Here is a 19744-nt window from a genome sequence, read left to right on the forward strand (position 1 = left end):
CCCTCGATAACGACCTAGCCGCTCTGGGTAATACACTACTCACCTGCTGTAGACTCTGCAGGTGGCGTTGTTGACGCGATTGTCGGAGCGGTAGCGGCGCCTGTCCTCGAAGGCGTCCTTGATAGCAGTGATGCCCAGGACGAAGATGAGGGGCAGCATCGCCACCTCCTTCCCGAAGGCGTTGACGGCGGGCACGAAGTTCAGCAGAACGATGAAGAGGAAGTACAGGTTGGCGAATCTGGCGGCGGAAGGGCAGGAGGTCAGGGGGTCATTGATCAAGTTTCAAAATACTGACTGTCATTATCTTTTTTGCTAAAAAAAATTCACAATTATAAATTAAAATATTTTTCTATATTTTAATATAGAATTGTGGATTTAAAAAAAATCACGAGACTTAACTTCTTAATTATCTTTATTATGGATACTGTTTTGTTTCTTCTTAAGTTTCAAAATACTTACTGTCATTATCTTTATTATCAAAATAATTACTGTCATTAACTTTAATTATGAATAATACTATTTTCTTTCTACTTCCTCAGCAACTGTGTGGATATTGTCTATTATATTTTGTATGAAGCTATGTCATGTATCTACATTGTGCGTATGTTATTGTCTATATTTTATATACTGCATGTATATGGCATTGAGCTGCAATAAAATGTGTTAGTATTATTATTATTATTATTATTATTCTGCTACCGTAATATTCTACAGCAAATGTAGTTTCCTCTACATTAGGACGATATAGTCTATATCTCATAATACTATGAAGTGATAATGGTACTGTAATATAACATTATAGTAATTAATTATTATTTCCTCTAAATTTAAACTCTATATACCTCATAAGATTATCTACAGCAATTGACGGTCATATTACGTTGCGAAATCGCCAGTGGAAGGCGAGTCAACTTGTTACGCTTTATTTAATTTTTCCTTTTTTGTACTGTAATGTTATATATTTAAAAAAGTAAATTTAACACTAGGACAAACATTAATAGCTGATAGATTTAATACTGTAATCAAAGTCTATAGATTTGACTGTAATGCTAGGTAAGTACGTAACTGACGGGTATTCTTTGATAACTTGCTAATATTTAGTTCAAGAATCAATTGCTGGTAATGTAATATAGTTTCCTCTATATTAGGGCAAAACACATTAGCACTTGAAAATATGAAATGCTGTAATGTTAGAAAAACAAACTGATAAGGATTATTTAATAAATTACTAAGCTTAAGTTAATCAGCTGCTGGTACCTTAATATTACAATAATATCTCTAGGTTCATTTACATTAAGACGATACTATAAATGCCTCGTAGTATTTAATACTGTAAACATTACATTTTTGGCAACTGATATCAAAACAACGTCGTAGGGGAGGAGAGGGTGGGTCTTGGTATTTTGACATTCGTAAACGAACTAGGAGTGTGGTAACTCGTGACCGGAAATAGGGTCACATGACCACGAGTCACAGGGAAAGTGTCATCATTTCGTCCCAGAAAGACGTCAACCTGCTGTTCAGTGCCGTGAACGTTTTGGTGAAAGAGTTTAAGGTGTCCTTTCACTGATAATGCATGTCTTATACAAGCCGAAACGTACTGCATGAATTATTAAGTAGAAAAAAAATAAATTTAAGAACTTACTATACACATCGTAATAAAACTAAGCGACTTACGTCCACAAATGTGACATTTATGTGTAGACTGAATGCAAAATATGTAAAAATACAGTCATTTGTCTATGAAATCTAAACAAAAATCATTTGTCTATGAAATTTAAAAAAAGTCATTTGTCTATGAAATTTAAAAAAAGCCATTTGTCTATGAAATTTTAAAAAAAGCCATTTGTCTATGAAATTTTTAAAAAAATCATTTGCCTACGAAATATAAATAAAAGCCATTTGTCTATAAAATTGAAAAAAAGGTCATATGTCTATGAAATCTAAATTAAACAAGTCATTTGTCTATGAAATCAAAACAAGACAAGTAATTTGTCTATAAAATAAAAAACAAAGACATTTGTCTATGAAACCAACACAAAATACAATCATTCATTGAAATGACAGAACATAAACGTAGGTTATTTTAACCTAACTTTATGATAAATATACTGAGTAACGCTTTATTTTTTCTCTCTCAAGCTTGGTGACATACAGACTGAGTTGTCACAGCTTGAAAAAAATCAAATTTTCAGTTAAGTCTGTTTGCCGTAATTGAAGTACGCTATTTTTTTTATGAGACTTTTTATGACGTTTCTTGGATTCTTGTTTCAATACCTTTCCAAAATAACGAAGTCAGGTCTGGTACTGCTAGCGAAATATGGGCTTTATTATTAAAAATATTATGAAAGAAAAATATAAAGAATTATATAAAATATTTAATTACTAATTAAGTCTCAATTTTAAATCTATATTGTGTACCATCATACACGCGACATACTGGTCCACGTGCTTGAGTGTAAAACGCATATACATACACGTGCGTGGATCCACGTGTGCGCACTATTTACTCACACGTATTTAGGACCGTTCACACTGTTTGGCGGGCCCTTGTGTGCGTTTTCAAAAGAAGGTGCTTCTTACATTTTATAACTGCCATGTGAGCATGCTATTTGGTTACGCCGTGTTTTGTTTGTATGGTGTTTTTACGTTGCATGGAACCAGTGGTTATTCAACGACGGGACCAACGGCTTGACGTGACTTCCGCAACCACGTCGCGAGTGAACTTCTATCACCAGAAATACACATCTCTCACACCTCAGTGGAATGCCCGAGAATCGAACTCGTATTTTAACAAAGGGAGCTCTAAAGTGAAAAACATCCCTACCGTAAAATATGGCCGTTTTAACAGAGAGCGTTTGTGCTCGCTCACTGACATTAGTAATGACTGGGGGTTACGATGATCACTGACAGTGATGACAGTGGTAGCGAGGCTTTACTGTCACTAATAGTAGCCGTCATAATGATAGTGGTTTCACCATTTTTTTAAATTGAGGCATTCGTGCTTGATGATAATAATCGATGACGTTCATGAAGTCTCTTCGTACGCAGTAAAGCGTAGCTTTTAGCGTTAGTGCGTAAAAATGCTCTTGAATAAAGATCAATTATAAAGGGTTTGACTTATTTCACGAATACGCGATCTAACGCATTTTTATTTGAATTGGAGGAAAAAAAACTATTTTGGTCAGAATGAAACGAAAATAAAAATCAGCAAATGTATTATTTAGGTCAACAGATAATAGCAGCCTCATATTCTGTCGATTTTATATTCCTCCTAGCATATGGCTCCATTAAACACGGCACTTGCTTTTATTACCAAAAGTGCCTAAATCAAAATCATGTCAACAACGTAATAAACACAGTGAAAGGATCTGCCCTCTGTAACGGCTCCTCGCATACGTGGAGGCTATACATAATAGTATTAGTATTAGTAGTAGTAATTGTGAGGATTTGCCTATGTAACGGCTCCTCGCATATGTATAGGTTATACCATAGTAGTACTATTATTATTAGTCGTAATTGTGATTATTTACCTATGTAACGGCTCCTCGCATATGTGGAGGCTATACCATAGTAGTACTAGTATTAGTAGTAGTAGTTGTGAGGATTTGCCTAAGTAACAGCTCCTCGCTGTACTAGTAATAGTAGTAATAAGAGTGAGGATTTGCCTATGTAACGCCTTCTCGCATACGTGGAGGCTATGCCATAGTAGTACTAGTATTAGTAGTAATAGTTGTGAGGATTTGCCTATGTAACGGCTCCTAGCATATGTAGAGGTTATACCATAGTACTAGTAATAATAAGAGGGAGGATTTGCCTAAGTAACGCCTTCTCGCATACGTGGATGTTATACCATAGTACCAGCATTAGTAGTAATAGTGAGGATTTGCATATGTAACAGCTCGTCGCATACGTGAAGGCTACATCATAATACTGGTAACAGTAGCAGTAGTAATTGTGAGGATTTGCCTTTGTATCGGCTCCCCGCATACTTCACAGTTTTATCATAAGTATTAGTAATAGTAGCACGTATTAACAGTGAAGATCTGCCTTTGCAACGCCACCCCCCCCCCCCCTTGCAACCCAATGCCGAGTCACTCACCTATGAAACTGCTCGAAGAGATTCTTGGGAATGAAAGTGAGCAGCGTGTACTTGGTGGTACAGATTCGGTTGTCCGGGTAGGCCCCGTTCGGGTGCTCGCTCCGGGGTACGTGGGGCGGCACCACGTGGTTGGGCACCAGGACGCGCGTTCGGGATTCCTCGGGGACCTGAGAGAGAGAGAGCGAGAGAGAGGGAGAGGGAGAAGAGACAAACAAACAAAGATTAAAGTGAGATTTCAACCAGGACGGTCACGTTGCCCGCGGTCCTCTACTTTACGACGTAGGGTGATGATGATGCGTGAAATGACGATGTGCTGGTTTCGTTCATTTGGGAGTGAATGCTGATGTGCACATTAAAACAAAAGACACTATTTACTTTATTGAACAAGCAATTTGTTTATAAATGAGCCTTTACCAATACATAAATATATTAAATATGCGAGACTTTCGGTGCAATAAAAAATATATCAACTTATCAATGAAAGTAAATAATTTTCCATTAGTTTAACGAATTTCATTAATATACTAGATAGGGGAAATTAATCAAAATATTACAAATTATTAAAATGAAAATAAATCTATCATCCATCTGTGCCTACTGTAATGGGATTGGGCTAAATTTGGTGGTTAGGCTTAATTTTCTCCAAAAATAAAATACTACGAACTTTGCAAATCAAGTCAAACTACAGACAAAAATAATTAAGTATACACCCTTTTGTTTGTGTGTGTATATGAGAGAGAGAGAGAGAGAGAGAGAGAGAGAGAGAGAGAGAGAGAGAGAGAGAGATGGCCAATGAATAGCTATTGTGATGTTGTCAATCTCCAAACAATAGATTACCACAATCGAGTTAAAGATTAAAAGTTCGTCCCGACACAATGGGTCAGGTCAAGGTCAGGTCAAAAGGGGTCAAGGGTCAAAATACAATGTAGGTAAGAACAATTTCGAGCCTAATTTTTCGTCAAGGTTCTGTTACTTCGTCTATAATTCAGGGAAAAAAATAATAATAAAAAAACTAAGGGACGTCATCCATTTTTTTTTATTATCAGATAAGCAAGACAGCTTGGATGATTAACCTGACCAGGAACCTGACCACGTAACATTTGAGTCGCAGTTTTAGTAAGACTTTCTATCTTTCTATTTTATCTTCTATTTTTCTATTTTCTCAGAAGTTGTGGTCCACAACACTTGACGATCTCTTCCGATTTCCCCACAGAACAGCAACATCAAGCCGAGTAAACGAAATGAATTCACTCTATATCTTACATAGCCACAAAATGAGGTTGGCCTTATTGCAGTCAAATGGCAGTGTTACTATGTTAGCGCAAAGTTGCCGTAATCATCAAAATTATAGATGGAAATTTATTTTTGAAAGAGAAAATATAGATACTGCTATTTATGAAGACTTAAGACTGCTCATAGACTTTTAACTACTAAAGCTTCTCAATTATAAAAACTAAAGCACAATTAGGGTGTTTACGCAAAGCTAATGTAATCATTAATAAGTATATTGGATGGAAATTGATTAAAATACGAACAATTAAGAACTGGTATAAATGCGACGACTTTTAGATTGCTCTGTGGACTTCGATGGCCACCATACAGTCCTAGTGATAAAAACTAAAACAAATCTGGCCACTCGCTTGTACTCTACCAAGGACGAACGTAGGTATTTATAGAACAGATTAAGGGTCAAATGCAGTTCATAACAAAATTACCTTTTGTATAATACATTCCTAAACGATAATATATTTCTGTTATTGAATAAAAGCGGGTCCACTGGTCAAAGAGGAATGTATGTACCTTAAAATAACAGGTGTGTTTCTAACACCCGACCTCACCAAGAACTAGTCTGTGACCTTTTTTTCCGACCTTATTTGACGTTACGTACTGGCTAGGTAACACCTTTGTCCACAGAGCTTCAGGATCCCTCATTTATCTTAAAAAGCAGCAAATGGCGTTCTCAGTCACGACTCTTACGCAAACATACAATACCATCGGGGAGACAAAGACATTATCAGCTTATAATTGAACAATCGGACCGTGTGACTCTTTAATAATTGATGCATCAACTATGTAAGAGCGATTTATCTTCAGACAAAAGGGCAGCTTCGTCGCTCGGGCTAAAAACAGCAACTGATCGATTAGATTATCTCCCTGAAAACGTCTGGTTCCTCTCCCGTTATTCGGCTTCGAAAAATTCTCGTTTTAATCCAGATTGAATTCTGATGTCAAGGTTATGGGTTCGATATTTTTATTTACAACCTTACGTCTATTTTCTTCATCCTCCCCTTTAAGTGAAGGCATTCCAAAACATTTTTCCAGGGGGAATTTCAATCTTTAAACATCTCCACAAGTATTTACGAATGTTTAAACATCTAAAGCAATGTTTACCGTTTCCAATTCGACCTTTAAGGCTGACTTTTTCTTTCTGGAAATATACGAGCTCCAAAATAACTTTTCTATTAAATCTTCATTACTGAAAAGCTTAGGTTAGAATTTTTTTATCGGTGTAAGTGATCGATATCCGTCAAGAACAGAAAAATTGCTTGAAAGATAACTGAAACGGTATGGTAAAGGTCCTTCTGAAACCTTACGTAGAGGTAAATATTACTCACTAATAACATTGTCCAATAACACAACTGATACGAGCAAAAAAAAAAAAAAAAAAAAAAAAAAAATCTGCGGTAACTGGATCTAACTTGAAAACTGGTTCAACAGCACAAAAAATGATTGAGAGGCTGGGAATACCTTGGAATCCTTGCGCCGCGTCGGCATAAAGCCACAGCGAGCTTGCAGGGGTCTTATTCTGGTGGTCACTTGGCCAGTGGCCGAAATTCGCCTCACCACCATTTCGTACGAGGCGGAATTTAAATACATGATTGCGGCGAAGTTTATCGATTGGTGCGAAAAAGATTATGATGATGATAATACGCGTTGGCCTCTGTCAAGTTTAGTTCAGGATCCATATTCTTACTGTTTTCCAACCATACCAGAGGCCTTATAGCTGCAGTTTGTCACAGGGATCGATGCAAAACCTTCAATATTGGGAGGACCTCTTTTCCGCTTATGCTACTCACCACCACAAAAAATCGTAGTCTCTCCACTATTGGGATTTAGATCTCAAACCTTGGAAAAGTTATCGTCTTTCCTTCCTTTAGAAAAAGGGATTGCGACTCTCCAAAAAAATTATCATTACCAGTAAAAAAAAAAAAAAAAAAACCGTATTATAACCACAACCTTGGAGGAAGCAATCTTTTCTTTTCCACTGGGAAGCAACTCGAGACTAGAAATTCACAGATGACTGATGTCGTCAAGATAATCAGAGCGAGGAGTCAGTCAGTCAGTCTCTCTCAAGTCTTCTTCCCGATACACTTGGCCACAGGAATTCACGTCATCATAAAACCTTGGCCGTTATTATTATTATTATGATTATGATTTTTGCTTCCACACAGACGCAACAAAAGGCTGCTACGGCTTCACCGCCAAGAATCGCCAAGTAGACTGAGATCGGCTGTGAGGCGAACGATTCCGTCACTAAAAGGTCCACCTTGAAAATGTCAAGGACGAATTGTAAAAAGATTCGGGGAGCATAGAGCCCTTCGTGACTAAGAGTCTGGGAGAGAGAGAGAGAGAGAGAGAGAGAGAGAGAGAGAGAGAGAGAGAGAGACTGTCATCGCACTGCTACCCATTTGCGACTGAGTGTTTTACGAGCACTGCTATCCATCAATGTGATCGATTGGCAAAAGGGGACTTGGCGAATCATTTTTGAAAGTCCGTCCTCGTCCTCCTCCTCCTCCACTTACAGCTTAAGGAAAGAGGTTTGCTACAGCATTGCCATGCACTTTCGTTTGCAGGAGACAACAACAACAACAACAACAGAGAGTCACTTCTAAGGGAACTGCCATAAATTGGTGGCAACATTTATTTATGAAGGCAGTGCCATTCATTTGTGACCCCGAGGTGTTTGAGCATAAAGAAAAAACGAGAGTATTGCTATGGCGACGGAAAGGTTAAGAGTGACGTAAACTGAGAATTAACAATCAGAATACGCTCTCTCTCTCTCTCTCTCTCTCTCTCTCTCTCTCTCTCTCTCTCTCTCTCTCTCTCTCTCTCTCTCTCTCGTGTGTGTGTGTGTGTGTGTGTGTGTGTGTGTGTATAAGAAATTGAGTTAATCATTTAGACAAAAAATAAATAAAGTAAAAAATAAATCAATAACAAAAACAGAGCTGTTCTATTGAATCCTAAAATAACTATAAAATATTCCCCAGAAAGAAAAATAAAAGAACAGCTAATCTATTGAATCCTAAAATAACTATAAAATATTCCCCAGAAAAAAAATTAAAGAACAGCTAATCTATTGAAACCTAAAATAACTATAAAATATTCCCCAGAAAGAAAATAAAAGAACAGCTAATCTATTGAATCCTAAAATAACTATAAAATATTCTCCAGAAAAAAAATTAAACAGCTAATCTATTGAAACCTAAAATAACTACTAAATATTCCTCGAAAGCAAAAGAAAAAATCATAAAAAAAAAATCCGATTACCTTTTTCCAGAACATGATCTTCTGCAGGAGGGTCCTGCGCTGTTGCCGGATGGTGTAGAGGGACTCTGACCTGGAGGCCTGGCGGGAGTGGCCCTTGGGGAAGGTGGAAGACCTCAAGGGCGTCTTCTTCTGCTCCCTCTCCTGGTGCCCCGCCGGGAGGATGAAGTCCGTCTTGGAGCCGTATCTCCTGTGGCCCCTCCCCCCCTCCACCAGCTGCCCGTGGGAGAAGGTCCTCTGGTGGCTCTTGCCCAGCCGCCCCCCAGCGGCACCGCCCCCACCAGCCGTCATGCCCATGCCACCGCCCATCCCTCCGCCCACGCCCACCGGCATGGTGCCGCTCATGCCTGTTGGGGACGGAAGACTTGAGGTGAGAAATCTGATAGTGTTGAAGAAATAGGACGGTAATATCCCTTAAGAGAGAGTGATTACATCCTCTCTCTCTCTCTCTCTCTCTCTCTCTCTCTCTCTCTCTCTCTCTCTCTCAGCAATTTACTTTCCACCCTTTCCAACCAGTTTATTATATTCGATTCGCCTTCCAATTCAAAAGTTCACCAGAGGTTTCATTCTGACATATTGGGATACGTAACAAAGAACCTCAAAAAGTCTCTCTCTCTCTCTCTCTCTCTCTCTCTCTCTCTCTCTCTCTCTCTCTCTCTCTCTCTCTCTCTCTCTCTCTCTCTCTCTCTCACCTTCCTTGAGAGAGAGAAATAGAAATTTCACCAATTTCCCTATATGCACTGTATTGGCCAAACAAAACCTATTACAAGAGTTTTAATGGATAAAAATTTATTATTTCATCATCCCCAGATGAAATTAATTCTTCTTTGCAACTGTTTCCCTTTATTCATTATCATACAAACTGGTAATGAAAACATATATAGTTTTAGGTGATGATGTGCTAGTTTATTTTGCAGTTATAGACTGACGCAGCCTTAGGATATACAATATAACATTTACGTATCAACACAAAAAATAATTAACTTTTACCTTAATAAGAGAATTCTCCAGACTTAAGGGTTTATACCTTTAGTTATATCTTCTCCTCAAACTAAACGTCGTACTAAACGCCTCAATAATAATAATAATAAAAAAAAAACTCGTAGTGACGTAACATAACGTCATCAAACTTCACCATCATAACAGAAACGATGCAAGGATACACTACATATCATCATCAATCACCATCACGCCACATACCCTCCGTTACTACTCGATCTGATGCCCTGTCATCAAAGGGACTTTCACCCAATATCCGGTTCCGTGCCCATTGCCCGTGCCCCGCTAAATAATCTATAGTTCTTTCAATCTAATTGTCTCCTTAACCCTAATACCACGTTGAATAATGCCGTCAGTGCACCTCGCACGGCGCACTGTAAGCTTTATTTTTAAGTTGTTTGCGGAGTCCCTTAGGGTCCTAGCTGCAACCCACTTCATTCCTTTTACTGTACCTCCGTTCGTGTTCTCTTTCTTCCATCTTACTTCCCACCCTCTCCCAGGTCTGTATTAGGGACAATTATAAGTAGTCTGGTTAAAATAATAATAATAATAATAATAATAATAATAATAATAATAATAATAATAGACAAAATGGTAATGAAGAACAGTAGGAGAAGGAAAACCAACCTAAGCATGGCATGGATAGACTATAAGAAAGCCTTCGACATGATACCACACACATGGCTAATAGAATGCCTGAAAATATATGGGGCAGAGGAAAATACCATCAGCTTCCTCAAAAATACAATGCGCAACTGGAATACAATACTTACAAGCTCAGGAATAAGACTAGCAGAGGTTAATATCAGGAGAGGGATCTTCCAGGGCGACTCACTGTCCCCACTACTCTTCGTAGTAGCCATGATTCCCATGACAAAAGTACTACAGAAGATGGATGCCGGCTACCAACTCAAGAAAAGAGGCAACAAAATCAACCATCTGATGTTCATGGACGACATCAAGCTGTATGGTAAGAGCATCAAGGAAATAGATACCCTAATCCAGACTGTAAGGATTGTATCTGGGGACATCAGGATGGAGTTTGGAATAGAAAAATGCGCCTTAGTCAACTTACAAAAAAGGCAAAGTAACGAGAACTGAAGGGATAAAGCTACCAGATGGGAGCAACATCAAACACATAGATGAGACAGGATACAAATACCTGGGAATAATGGAAGGAGGAGATATAAAACACCAAGAGATGAAGGACACGATCAGGAAAGAATATATGCACAGACTCAAGGCGATACTCAAGTCAAAACTCAACGCCGGAAATATGATAAAAGCCATAAACACATGGGCAGTGCCAGTAATCAGATACAGCGCAGGAATAGTGGAATGGACGAAGGCAGAAACTCCGCAGCATAGATCAGAAAACCAGGAAACAAATGACAATACACAAAGCACTACACCCAAGAGCAAATACGGACAGACTATACATAACACGAAAGGAAGGAGGGAGAGGACTACTAAGTATAGAGGACTGCGTCAACATCGAAAACAGAGCGCTGGGCAATATCTGAAAACCAGTGAAGACGAGTGGCTAAAGAGTGCATGGGAAGAAGGACTAATAAAAGTAGACGAAGACCCAGAAATATACAGAGACAGGAGAAAGACAGCAAAGAACAGAGGACTGGCACAACAAACCAATGCACGGACAATACATGAGAGACTAAAGAACTAGCCAGCGATGACAATTGGCAATGGCTACAGAGGGGAGAGCTAAAGAAGGAAACTGAAGGAATGATAACAGCGGCACAAGATCAGGCCCTAAGAACCAGATATGTTCAAAGTACGATAGACGGAAATAACATCTCTCCCATATGTAGGAAGTGCAATACGAAAAATGAAACCATAAACCACATAGCAAGTGAATGCAGGCACTTGCACAGAACCAGTACAAAAAAGAGCATGATTCAGTGGCAAAAGCCCTCCACTGGAGCCTGTGCAGAAACATCAGCTACCTTGCAGTAATAAGTGGTACGAGCACCAACCTGAGGGAGTGATAGAAAACGATCAGGCAAAGATCCTCTTGGACTATGGTATCAGAACGGATAGGGTGATACGTGCAACAGACCAGACGTGACGTTGATTGACAAAGTCAAGAAGAAAGTATCACTCATTGATGTCGCAATACCATGGGACACCAAAGTTGAAGAGAAAGAGAGGGAAAAAATGGATAAGTATCAAGATCTGAAAATAGAAATAAGAAGGATATGGGATATGCCAGTGGAAATCGTACCCATCATCATAGGAGCACTAGGCACGATCCCAAGATCCCTGAAAAGGAATCTAGAAAAACTAGAGGCTGAAGTAGCTCCAGGACTCATGCAGAAGAGTGTGATCCTAGAAACGGCACACATAGTAAAGAAGAGTGATGGACTCCTAAGGAGGCAGATGCAACCCGGAACCCCACACTATAAATACCACCCAGTCGAATTGGAGGACTGTGATAGCAGCAAAAAAAAAAAAAAAAAAAAAAAAAAAAAAAATAATAATAATAATAATAATAGATACTATAAGCACTATGATAAGAATAATACACTATCAATGGCGTTAACTTATTATAATAATACCATAACCACTATCATAAGAATACACTAACAATGTTGTTTACTTAATAATAACAAAAATAATAATAATACCATAACCACTATCTTAATAATACACTAACAATGACGTTTACTTAATAATAATAATAATAATAATAATAATAATAATAATAATAATAATAATAATGATCACCTTGATCGAGGATGGGCGGATCTCTGTTGATCATGATGCCGCAGTGCGAGGCGCTGCGGGCATGGCTACGCCGCCCGCCAGCGGCGGCAGCGGCATCCCCGCCCACGGTCGAGGCCCCGCCGGCCTGACCGCCGTGGGCGTAAGCGTAGGCGTTGCCATCACCGTATCCACCGGCGCCGCCAGAAGTTCCACTCATAGTCTTGCATCGTCACTCCATGCAACCCTGAAGGGAAAGGAAGGAGACGATAATGAGTAAGGTGAATTAAAAGGTGAATAAGTGAGCTAAAAGGTGAATAAGTGAATGAAAAGGTGAATGAGAAAGTGGATAAGTGAATGAAAAGGTGAATAAGTGAATGATAAGGTGAATAAGTGAATGAAAAGGTGAATAAGTGAATGAAATGGTGATTAAGTGAATGAAAAGGTGAATAAGTGAATGATAAGGTGAATAAGTGAATGCAAAGGTAATTAAGTGATGAATAAATATGAATGACGAGCTATGAATACACAGAAGTTACGGCTCTATTCCTTTGCTGTACAAAAATGCTATGAAGGCTAAATAAATGGGTTAATTATTATAGGAAAAGGTGATAAATGAGTGAAATTTGTAATTATTAAAAAAATGAATGATAGGGTGAAAGAACGATATTGAATATGAGTTTCGCCTCCGATCGTATGCTTCACAGAACACTAAAATGCTTTTAAAAGGAATGTAACTTATAACGAAGAACGTGAAATAAGTGAATGATGAATACGATGAATGGTCGATGAATAAAAATGAATTACGAGGTGTGATGAATGAATGAAAATGTTACACATTCAACATCGTTATCATTTAAGCCACGTAACACGTGCAAAATTCATAAGGATATAAAACATCAGTGGGAAAAGAAGTTACTAAAACATTAAAAAAAATGAAAGTTTCAACAGAAATGTTAAATTAGGATATTAGCTAAAGTAGCAACAGTCTACGAAAACGCAACATCAAACAATGTCCACCGCTTCTCAAACTGTCCAATATTGAAACTATTTTAAAAAACCAAATTTGCAACAGATTAAAAAGTCAAAAAATCTATTCATTGATGAAACGAATTCAGGTACTGCTGATCATCACAGTCCTCTAATATAGTAGATTCACATCAACCGTGCCCCTGATGTTTAGGCCAGTCCCTTCCGACGCTCCTGATTGGCTGTTGAAGAGCCAATCACAGGGCTCGAAACTCACTCTATCGAGAGTTCACATGGGCAGGATCTATGCTCCACCTCTCCTAAGGGATACTTTTGAAAGACCTATCCCTCAGGAGAGGTGGAACATAGTTCCTACCCATGTGAACTCTCGAGAGTGCGCTTCTAGCCCTCTGATTGGCTTATCAACAGCCAATCAGGAGCGTCGGAAGGGACTGGCCTAGACATCAAATGCACGGTTGATGTGAATCTACTATAGCAAAAACAAATTTCCGAAAGATAAAACACCAAGTGATATAACTTCATATAACATTCAATTTATTACCTCCAGGTAGTGAACACGCGAATTTCATTGAGATAAATTGTGTCATGACTTTATAACCAACGTTCAATTTAATATTTCTAGGTAAAAGAGATTAATAGGCCGACTTTGACATTTGACAATAGGCGCTCAGTCCCTCGTAGTTATTGTCATTTAAATGCAACCTTGACTCAGGTGGAAAAAGAAAAAGAAACAACACTGACGTGTATGAGTTTGCGAGCATAAACACGCATTCATTAACGGGACAAGGTCTCTTAATACATACTAAATTAGGTTCAAAATGAAGCAGAGAGAGAGAGAGAGAGAGAGAGAGAGAGAGAGAGAGAGAGAGAGAGAGAGAGAGATATTCTAACTAGCGGTTCCAATTTAGTATAATATGGTTTTAAAGTAAATAGGTAAAAACAAAAAATATTCATATATATATATATATATATATATATATATATAATCAAAATAGCCACACATCATCACTGTGTATGTATAACCAGTGGTTATTCAGCAACGGGACCAACGGCTTGACGTGACTTCCGAAACCACGTCGAGAGTGAACTTCTATCACCCAGAAATACACATCTCTCATCCCTCAATGGAATGCCCGCGAATCGAACTCGCGGCCAACGAGGTGTTCGCGCCAAAACAACCATACCGACCACGCCACTGCGGCGCTCTATGTATATATGGTCTATTCATCGGTACCTGATGAATAAACTCATCGAAAGCTTGTACTTTCTAAATTACTTGACCTGGAATCCAAATCATCCAGTCTTATTGAGGCCTAAAAGAAACACACACACACACACACACACACACACACACATATATATATATATATATATATACATATATATATATATATATATATATATATATATATAAATATATATATATATATATATATATATTATATATATATATATATATATATATATATATATATATATATATATATATATATATATATATATATTATACATACTACATATATAAAGGTATTACTCGAGGCGTGACCACACTTTCTCAAAATCTGCAATGTATAAAACAAAGAAGCTCCACTTTACCGACGATCTTTAACCTGACCGGACCTTACATCTTGTTCGGGTTGCCCCAGGTCCCTCAGTGTGAGGCACATCTACTATAACTGTCTTCGAAACGAACTTTCGCAACGATCGCAAAAGGGAAGAGAAGAATACAATTTCAATTCCTCCAATTTTGCGAAACGTGGACTGGGACCGTAGTCAAATTCATGACTATAGCTGGTTCACTTAAGGTAGATTCTTGGATGAGCCCTATTCTCACGAGAAGTTTGTTTGGTGGCCGCTGATTGGCTGGTACCGGGAGGTAGGCAGCTCTCAGCCTATCAGCGGCCGCCGAACTAACAACTCGTAGGCATGGGGCTCATCCAAGAATCTACCTTAAGTAAACCAGTTTTTTTTATAGTATAAGGTCAACTCGAGAGAGAGAGAGAGAGAGAGAGAGAGAGAGAGAGAGAGAGAGAGAGAGAGCGGAGGATGAGGAAGTCAGGGAGGAGAAATGGAAGGGTGAGGAGGAGGAGGAGAGACGTCTTTCAACATTCCTCCAGCCACTCTGGACTTCCTGGAAACAGGTCGCCTTCTGTCAGTCAATCTCTCACTTCTTCCCCTCCTTTCCTCCTTTCTCCTTTCTTTCTCCTCTCTCTCTCTCTCTCTCTCTCTCTCTCTCTCTCTCTCTCTCTCTCTCTCTGATCTCAGTGGAACGGAGTTTCCAGGAAGTTGGAAAGAATGGAAGATTACTTCAGAAGTATCAACAGATGTATATGTATCTGTGTACGTGTATTATATGTATTTATATTCTCAGTCAGTAAACCTAGGATTAATAATTGCTTTTAAATTCCGTCATTATGTATATTTATATATATGTATTAATTTTATGTGTATATATGTACTATGTATGTATGTATGTATGTATGTATATATATATATATATATATATATATATATATATATATATATATGTGTGTGTGTGTGTGTGTGTGTGTGTGTGTGTGTGTGTGTGTGTATGTATGTATGGATGTATATATTTACATATATAAATTTATATATGTACATCTATATGGGTTGCTAAAGAGCTCTATCACCCATAAATCTAAGACGACTCGGTAATATTACCAGATAGCCTTAAAAACCATGAAAAAGTTAAGACCAGATATATACCAGATAAAAAATAAAACTCATGTTTATTACTCATGAATAATACACAACTTATGTACATCATAATTTGGTACAATCATGAATCCTTGGTTCCATCTGGGTTCCCTCAGAACCTTAAGGTATTAATTGACTTAAGTATTGTCATTTCCAAAGCGTTTGTGGCCTCGCTGTTTCTGCGAGTGCTTCCATTGGTTGCTCACTGTTATTTAACAAAGGCTGATTTTCTAGGAATGCAATTATGGGAACAAAAGGGATTAAGGTGCGTTCTCAAAGCATACGTATAGACGTCAATCTTGTCATCAAATACTGGCTATGGGTTAAGTTTCTACAATTATTTTTTTTTTTTTTTTTTATTTTCTTCGTTAGGGCATTTTTGGATTCATGAGAAGTATAGGGAAACTACAATAAAAGTACTTTTGGATTAATGAGAAGTATAGGGAAACTACAATAAAAGTTCTTTTGGATTAATGAGAATTATAGGGAGACTACAATAAAAGTACTTGAAGATTGATGAAAATTATTAGTCAAAGGAAACTCAAACGAAAGTACTTTTACACGAGTAAAATGGCTCCGCATGTAAAAGAACACAGGATAAAAGAATTCGGTTAAAAGAATTGTCACTGAAGGAACATTTTTGTACGCAAGATAATTTTCAGCAACTGGCATTGCACCTTTTCACCGTGCAGAGCTTAGAGAGAGAGAGAGAGAGAGAGAGAGAGAGAGAGAGAGAGAGAGAGAGAGAGAGAGAGAGTCCGGTGCAGTGCATCAACTAGGAGGTACTTCTAGTGGGAATTACACTGGAAAGAAAGAGAGAGAGAGAGAGAGAGAGAGAGAGAGAGAGAGAGAGAGAGAGAGAGATACGATGTTCTACCACAAACTTCATCACGACCCTTCTTCCGAATATCACGACTTTACTCAATGTTGATCATCATTTTCTGATAACCGATTCGAGACGCCTCTCCCTTCCTCCAGTCCTGGTTTTTCGGTAGCAGAGAGAGAGAGAGAGAGAGAGAGAGAGAGAGAAGAGTTTTTAAGAATAAGGAGTCGATAAGTCAGTACCTAAATGAAAATTAAATCTTATATTAGCCCAAACGAACGTAATTACAACCGTGAAAATGCAAAAAAATGCAGTTTTCGGTAAACCAAAGCCTTACAACCCTTCAAGATATCAACAATTAATATATATAACAATTCAATATAATCAGGATTCATTTGGCGGTGAAAACACATAAGCAAATTAACAGCTGCCATATACAATATAATATTCGATTAAATCCTCCAATACAAAATAAAACAACGGCCGTTAGTAACAGGATAAGCGCAAAGCTATCAAACATCATGTTGGAACCATAGTAAGTGGACTGCAATAGCTTCATAAAAAAAAGTAAGTAATTAGAATTAGTTTTCTGTACAGCGTATAATGCCGTATGAGCCGCGGCTCATGGAACTTTCAGCCACGGCCCGGTGGTGGCCTGTCTTTTAGCGTTTGCCCGATCATGGCTAACTTTAACCTTTGACAAAACAAAGTACTAGAGGCTACAGGGCTGCAATTTGGTATGCAACCTTATAGCCTCATTGGTTTTGAAGACAGAAAAAGCCATCTCAATAGTTTTCTTTTACAGTAATATTGAAACCACAACAGTAAAACCCTTGGGAAAAAAATACTTGGTCAATCCAAGACCCATTACTCACACGAGTTCCTTGATCAACGGAGGTCATCCGTGAATTTCAATCTTCCAGCAAAAAAGAACAAAAAATAATAATAAATACAATGCGACCAAAAAATATATCCGAAATGGAATGACTCGGCACAAATCCTGGCGGCAAAGTGTGATAATTTAGCGCGCGCGCGGGAACTGACAGACTCCTTGGATCTGGAAACGACCAGGAATAGGAAGTAAGTGTATTGAAACAAGGCTATTTCGTTTGAAATAAACTTACGAAGGAACTATAAGGTCTTTCTAATTTGTATAAAGTTTTGCCATACGTACGTCACTTTCAAGTCTAGTTTCCGACCTTTTTCGAAATTGTCAAAATGGTGCCTAACGTAATTCGGTATAATTTCTATATACTGTGCAATGCCTTGGAACAAGATGGTTAACGTAGATCTTTACCTGATAGCAAGTGTGTGTGTGTGTGTAAGAGTGTGTGTACGTGTATGAGAGAGAGAGAGAGAGAGAGAGAGAGAGAGAGAGAGAGAGAGAGAGAGAGAAACCAACCGCTGCTATAGAAAACAATTTGTAACTCGCTCTCCACAAGTGTCACAACGAGGCAGCACACACGAAAACCGACCTTGGGTCCAAACGAGGTCAATAAACTGCTCCAAACTTCATCTGCCAAATTTAGGACATTCGACGAATACCACATAACAAATAGTAGGTCACTCAAAACTGCCGTCACACGTAGTGAGTGAAGCTGGATGAAGGACTGTAACAAGGTGTTACTAGTGGGGAAAAAAACATTCTTTCCGAGTGTTACGTTATAGATTACTGTGCGCGCGCGTACCTGGACATTACCTTGAAGGAAGGATCAATATTTCTTTCTCTAAAGTTAAGAAAAATACAGTACATTTCAACAATGATGCAATTACAAACGCTACAGCATTTCCCAGACGTATTGTGAGCGATGGAATCAGGAAATTTAGGATATCGAGACGAGCATCCAGCGCTTAGGACAGTGATAAGAGGGACTTAGGATCCCCACAGTTGCACTTAGGAGTAACAGAGGGGTTGGACAGTAAGATTTAAAGACAAGATTTAAGAGAGGGAGGGGGGAATGGATGTATAGTAAAAAGCCGAAAAGTGGACGCGAATAATAGGGGCTAAATTTTAAGACATTACAAACAACCTTTGGTAATGCACTAGCCCCCTAAGAGGGGACAATATATATATATATATATATATATATATATATATATATATATATATATACACACAAAAACCAGAACAGGCACACCCCAAAAACCCCCATTGGGTCAGAATCTACGAAATATACCACCTTTCGTATTACTTAATGAAATTAAACTTATCTCAGAATTACTATCTATCCTTGGAGAAATCCGTGACCTCGCAACATCACACAGGTATTTAACAAAGAAGAAAAGTGTTACAGATAAAATACACGATCATAGGAACAAATATGACAATGTTAACTCATAGGAAGAGGTCTTCAGTCATTAGGACTTGGCGTACTTAGTCTTCCCGGAACAACCACAAACTCAGCCAGCCTGAGGCGGTTCATCTCAACCGGAAGCCACAAAGAAACTCATCCTTAAATGAAGAGGAGGAGTAGGAGAGGAGGAGGAGGAGGAGGAGAGTCCTACGCACCAAGTCCTTAAGCAATGGCAGAGAAGCTACACAATTCCTGTAATATACATTCTATCGCTTCGTTTCAAGGTGAAGGATGGTCACGGTCCGGTACACTCGGATACAAGGCTCAGTTTGGTTAAGTTTCTCGATTCCAGGCCTTTTGGGACGCGGATCTTTTTAGTTTTCTGTCCGCCCTCAGATCTTAAAAACTACTGGGGCTAGAGGGCTGCAAATTGGTATGTTGATCATCCACCCTCTAATCGTCTACCATACCAAATTGCAGCCCTCTAACCTCGGTAGTTTTTATCTTATTAATGGTTTAAGTTCGCAATGATCGTGCGTCTGGCAACGCTAT

The 19744-nt window shown here is 38.5% G+C and overlaps 1 protein-coding gene across 4 annotated transcripts in view; it reads right to left on the reverse strand.

Moving 5' to 3' along the window:
- Positions 1-19744, reverse strand: part of LOC135195492 (phospholipid-transporting ATPase VA-like) — a 199123-nt gene that overhangs the window by 111082 nt on the left and 68297 nt on the right. For all 4 annotated transcript variants that reach the window (XR_010310155.1, XM_064221707.1, XM_064221709.1 and 1 more), the window contains exons 2-5: positions 12392-12614; positions 8651-8994; positions 4103-4269; positions 44-238 (exon numbers count right to left, since the gene is read on the reverse strand). Coding sequence is in view for 3 of the 4 variants with exons in the window: in XM_064221707.1 (XP_064077777.1) it covers positions 44-238; positions 4103-4269; positions 8651-8994; positions 12392-12587 (902 nt within the window). In the remaining variant the exon portion in view is untranslated. The remainder of the gene's footprint in view (positions 1-43; positions 239-4102; positions 4270-8650; positions 8995-12391; positions 12615-19744) is intronic.

The sequence above is a fragment of the Macrobrachium nipponense genome, chromosome 16, assembly GCF_015104395.2.
Source record: "Macrobrachium nipponense isolate FS-2020 chromosome 16, ASM1510439v2, whole genome shotgun sequence".
NCBI lineage: Eukaryota > Metazoa > Arthropoda > Malacostraca > Decapoda > Palaemonidae > Macrobrachium > Macrobrachium nipponense.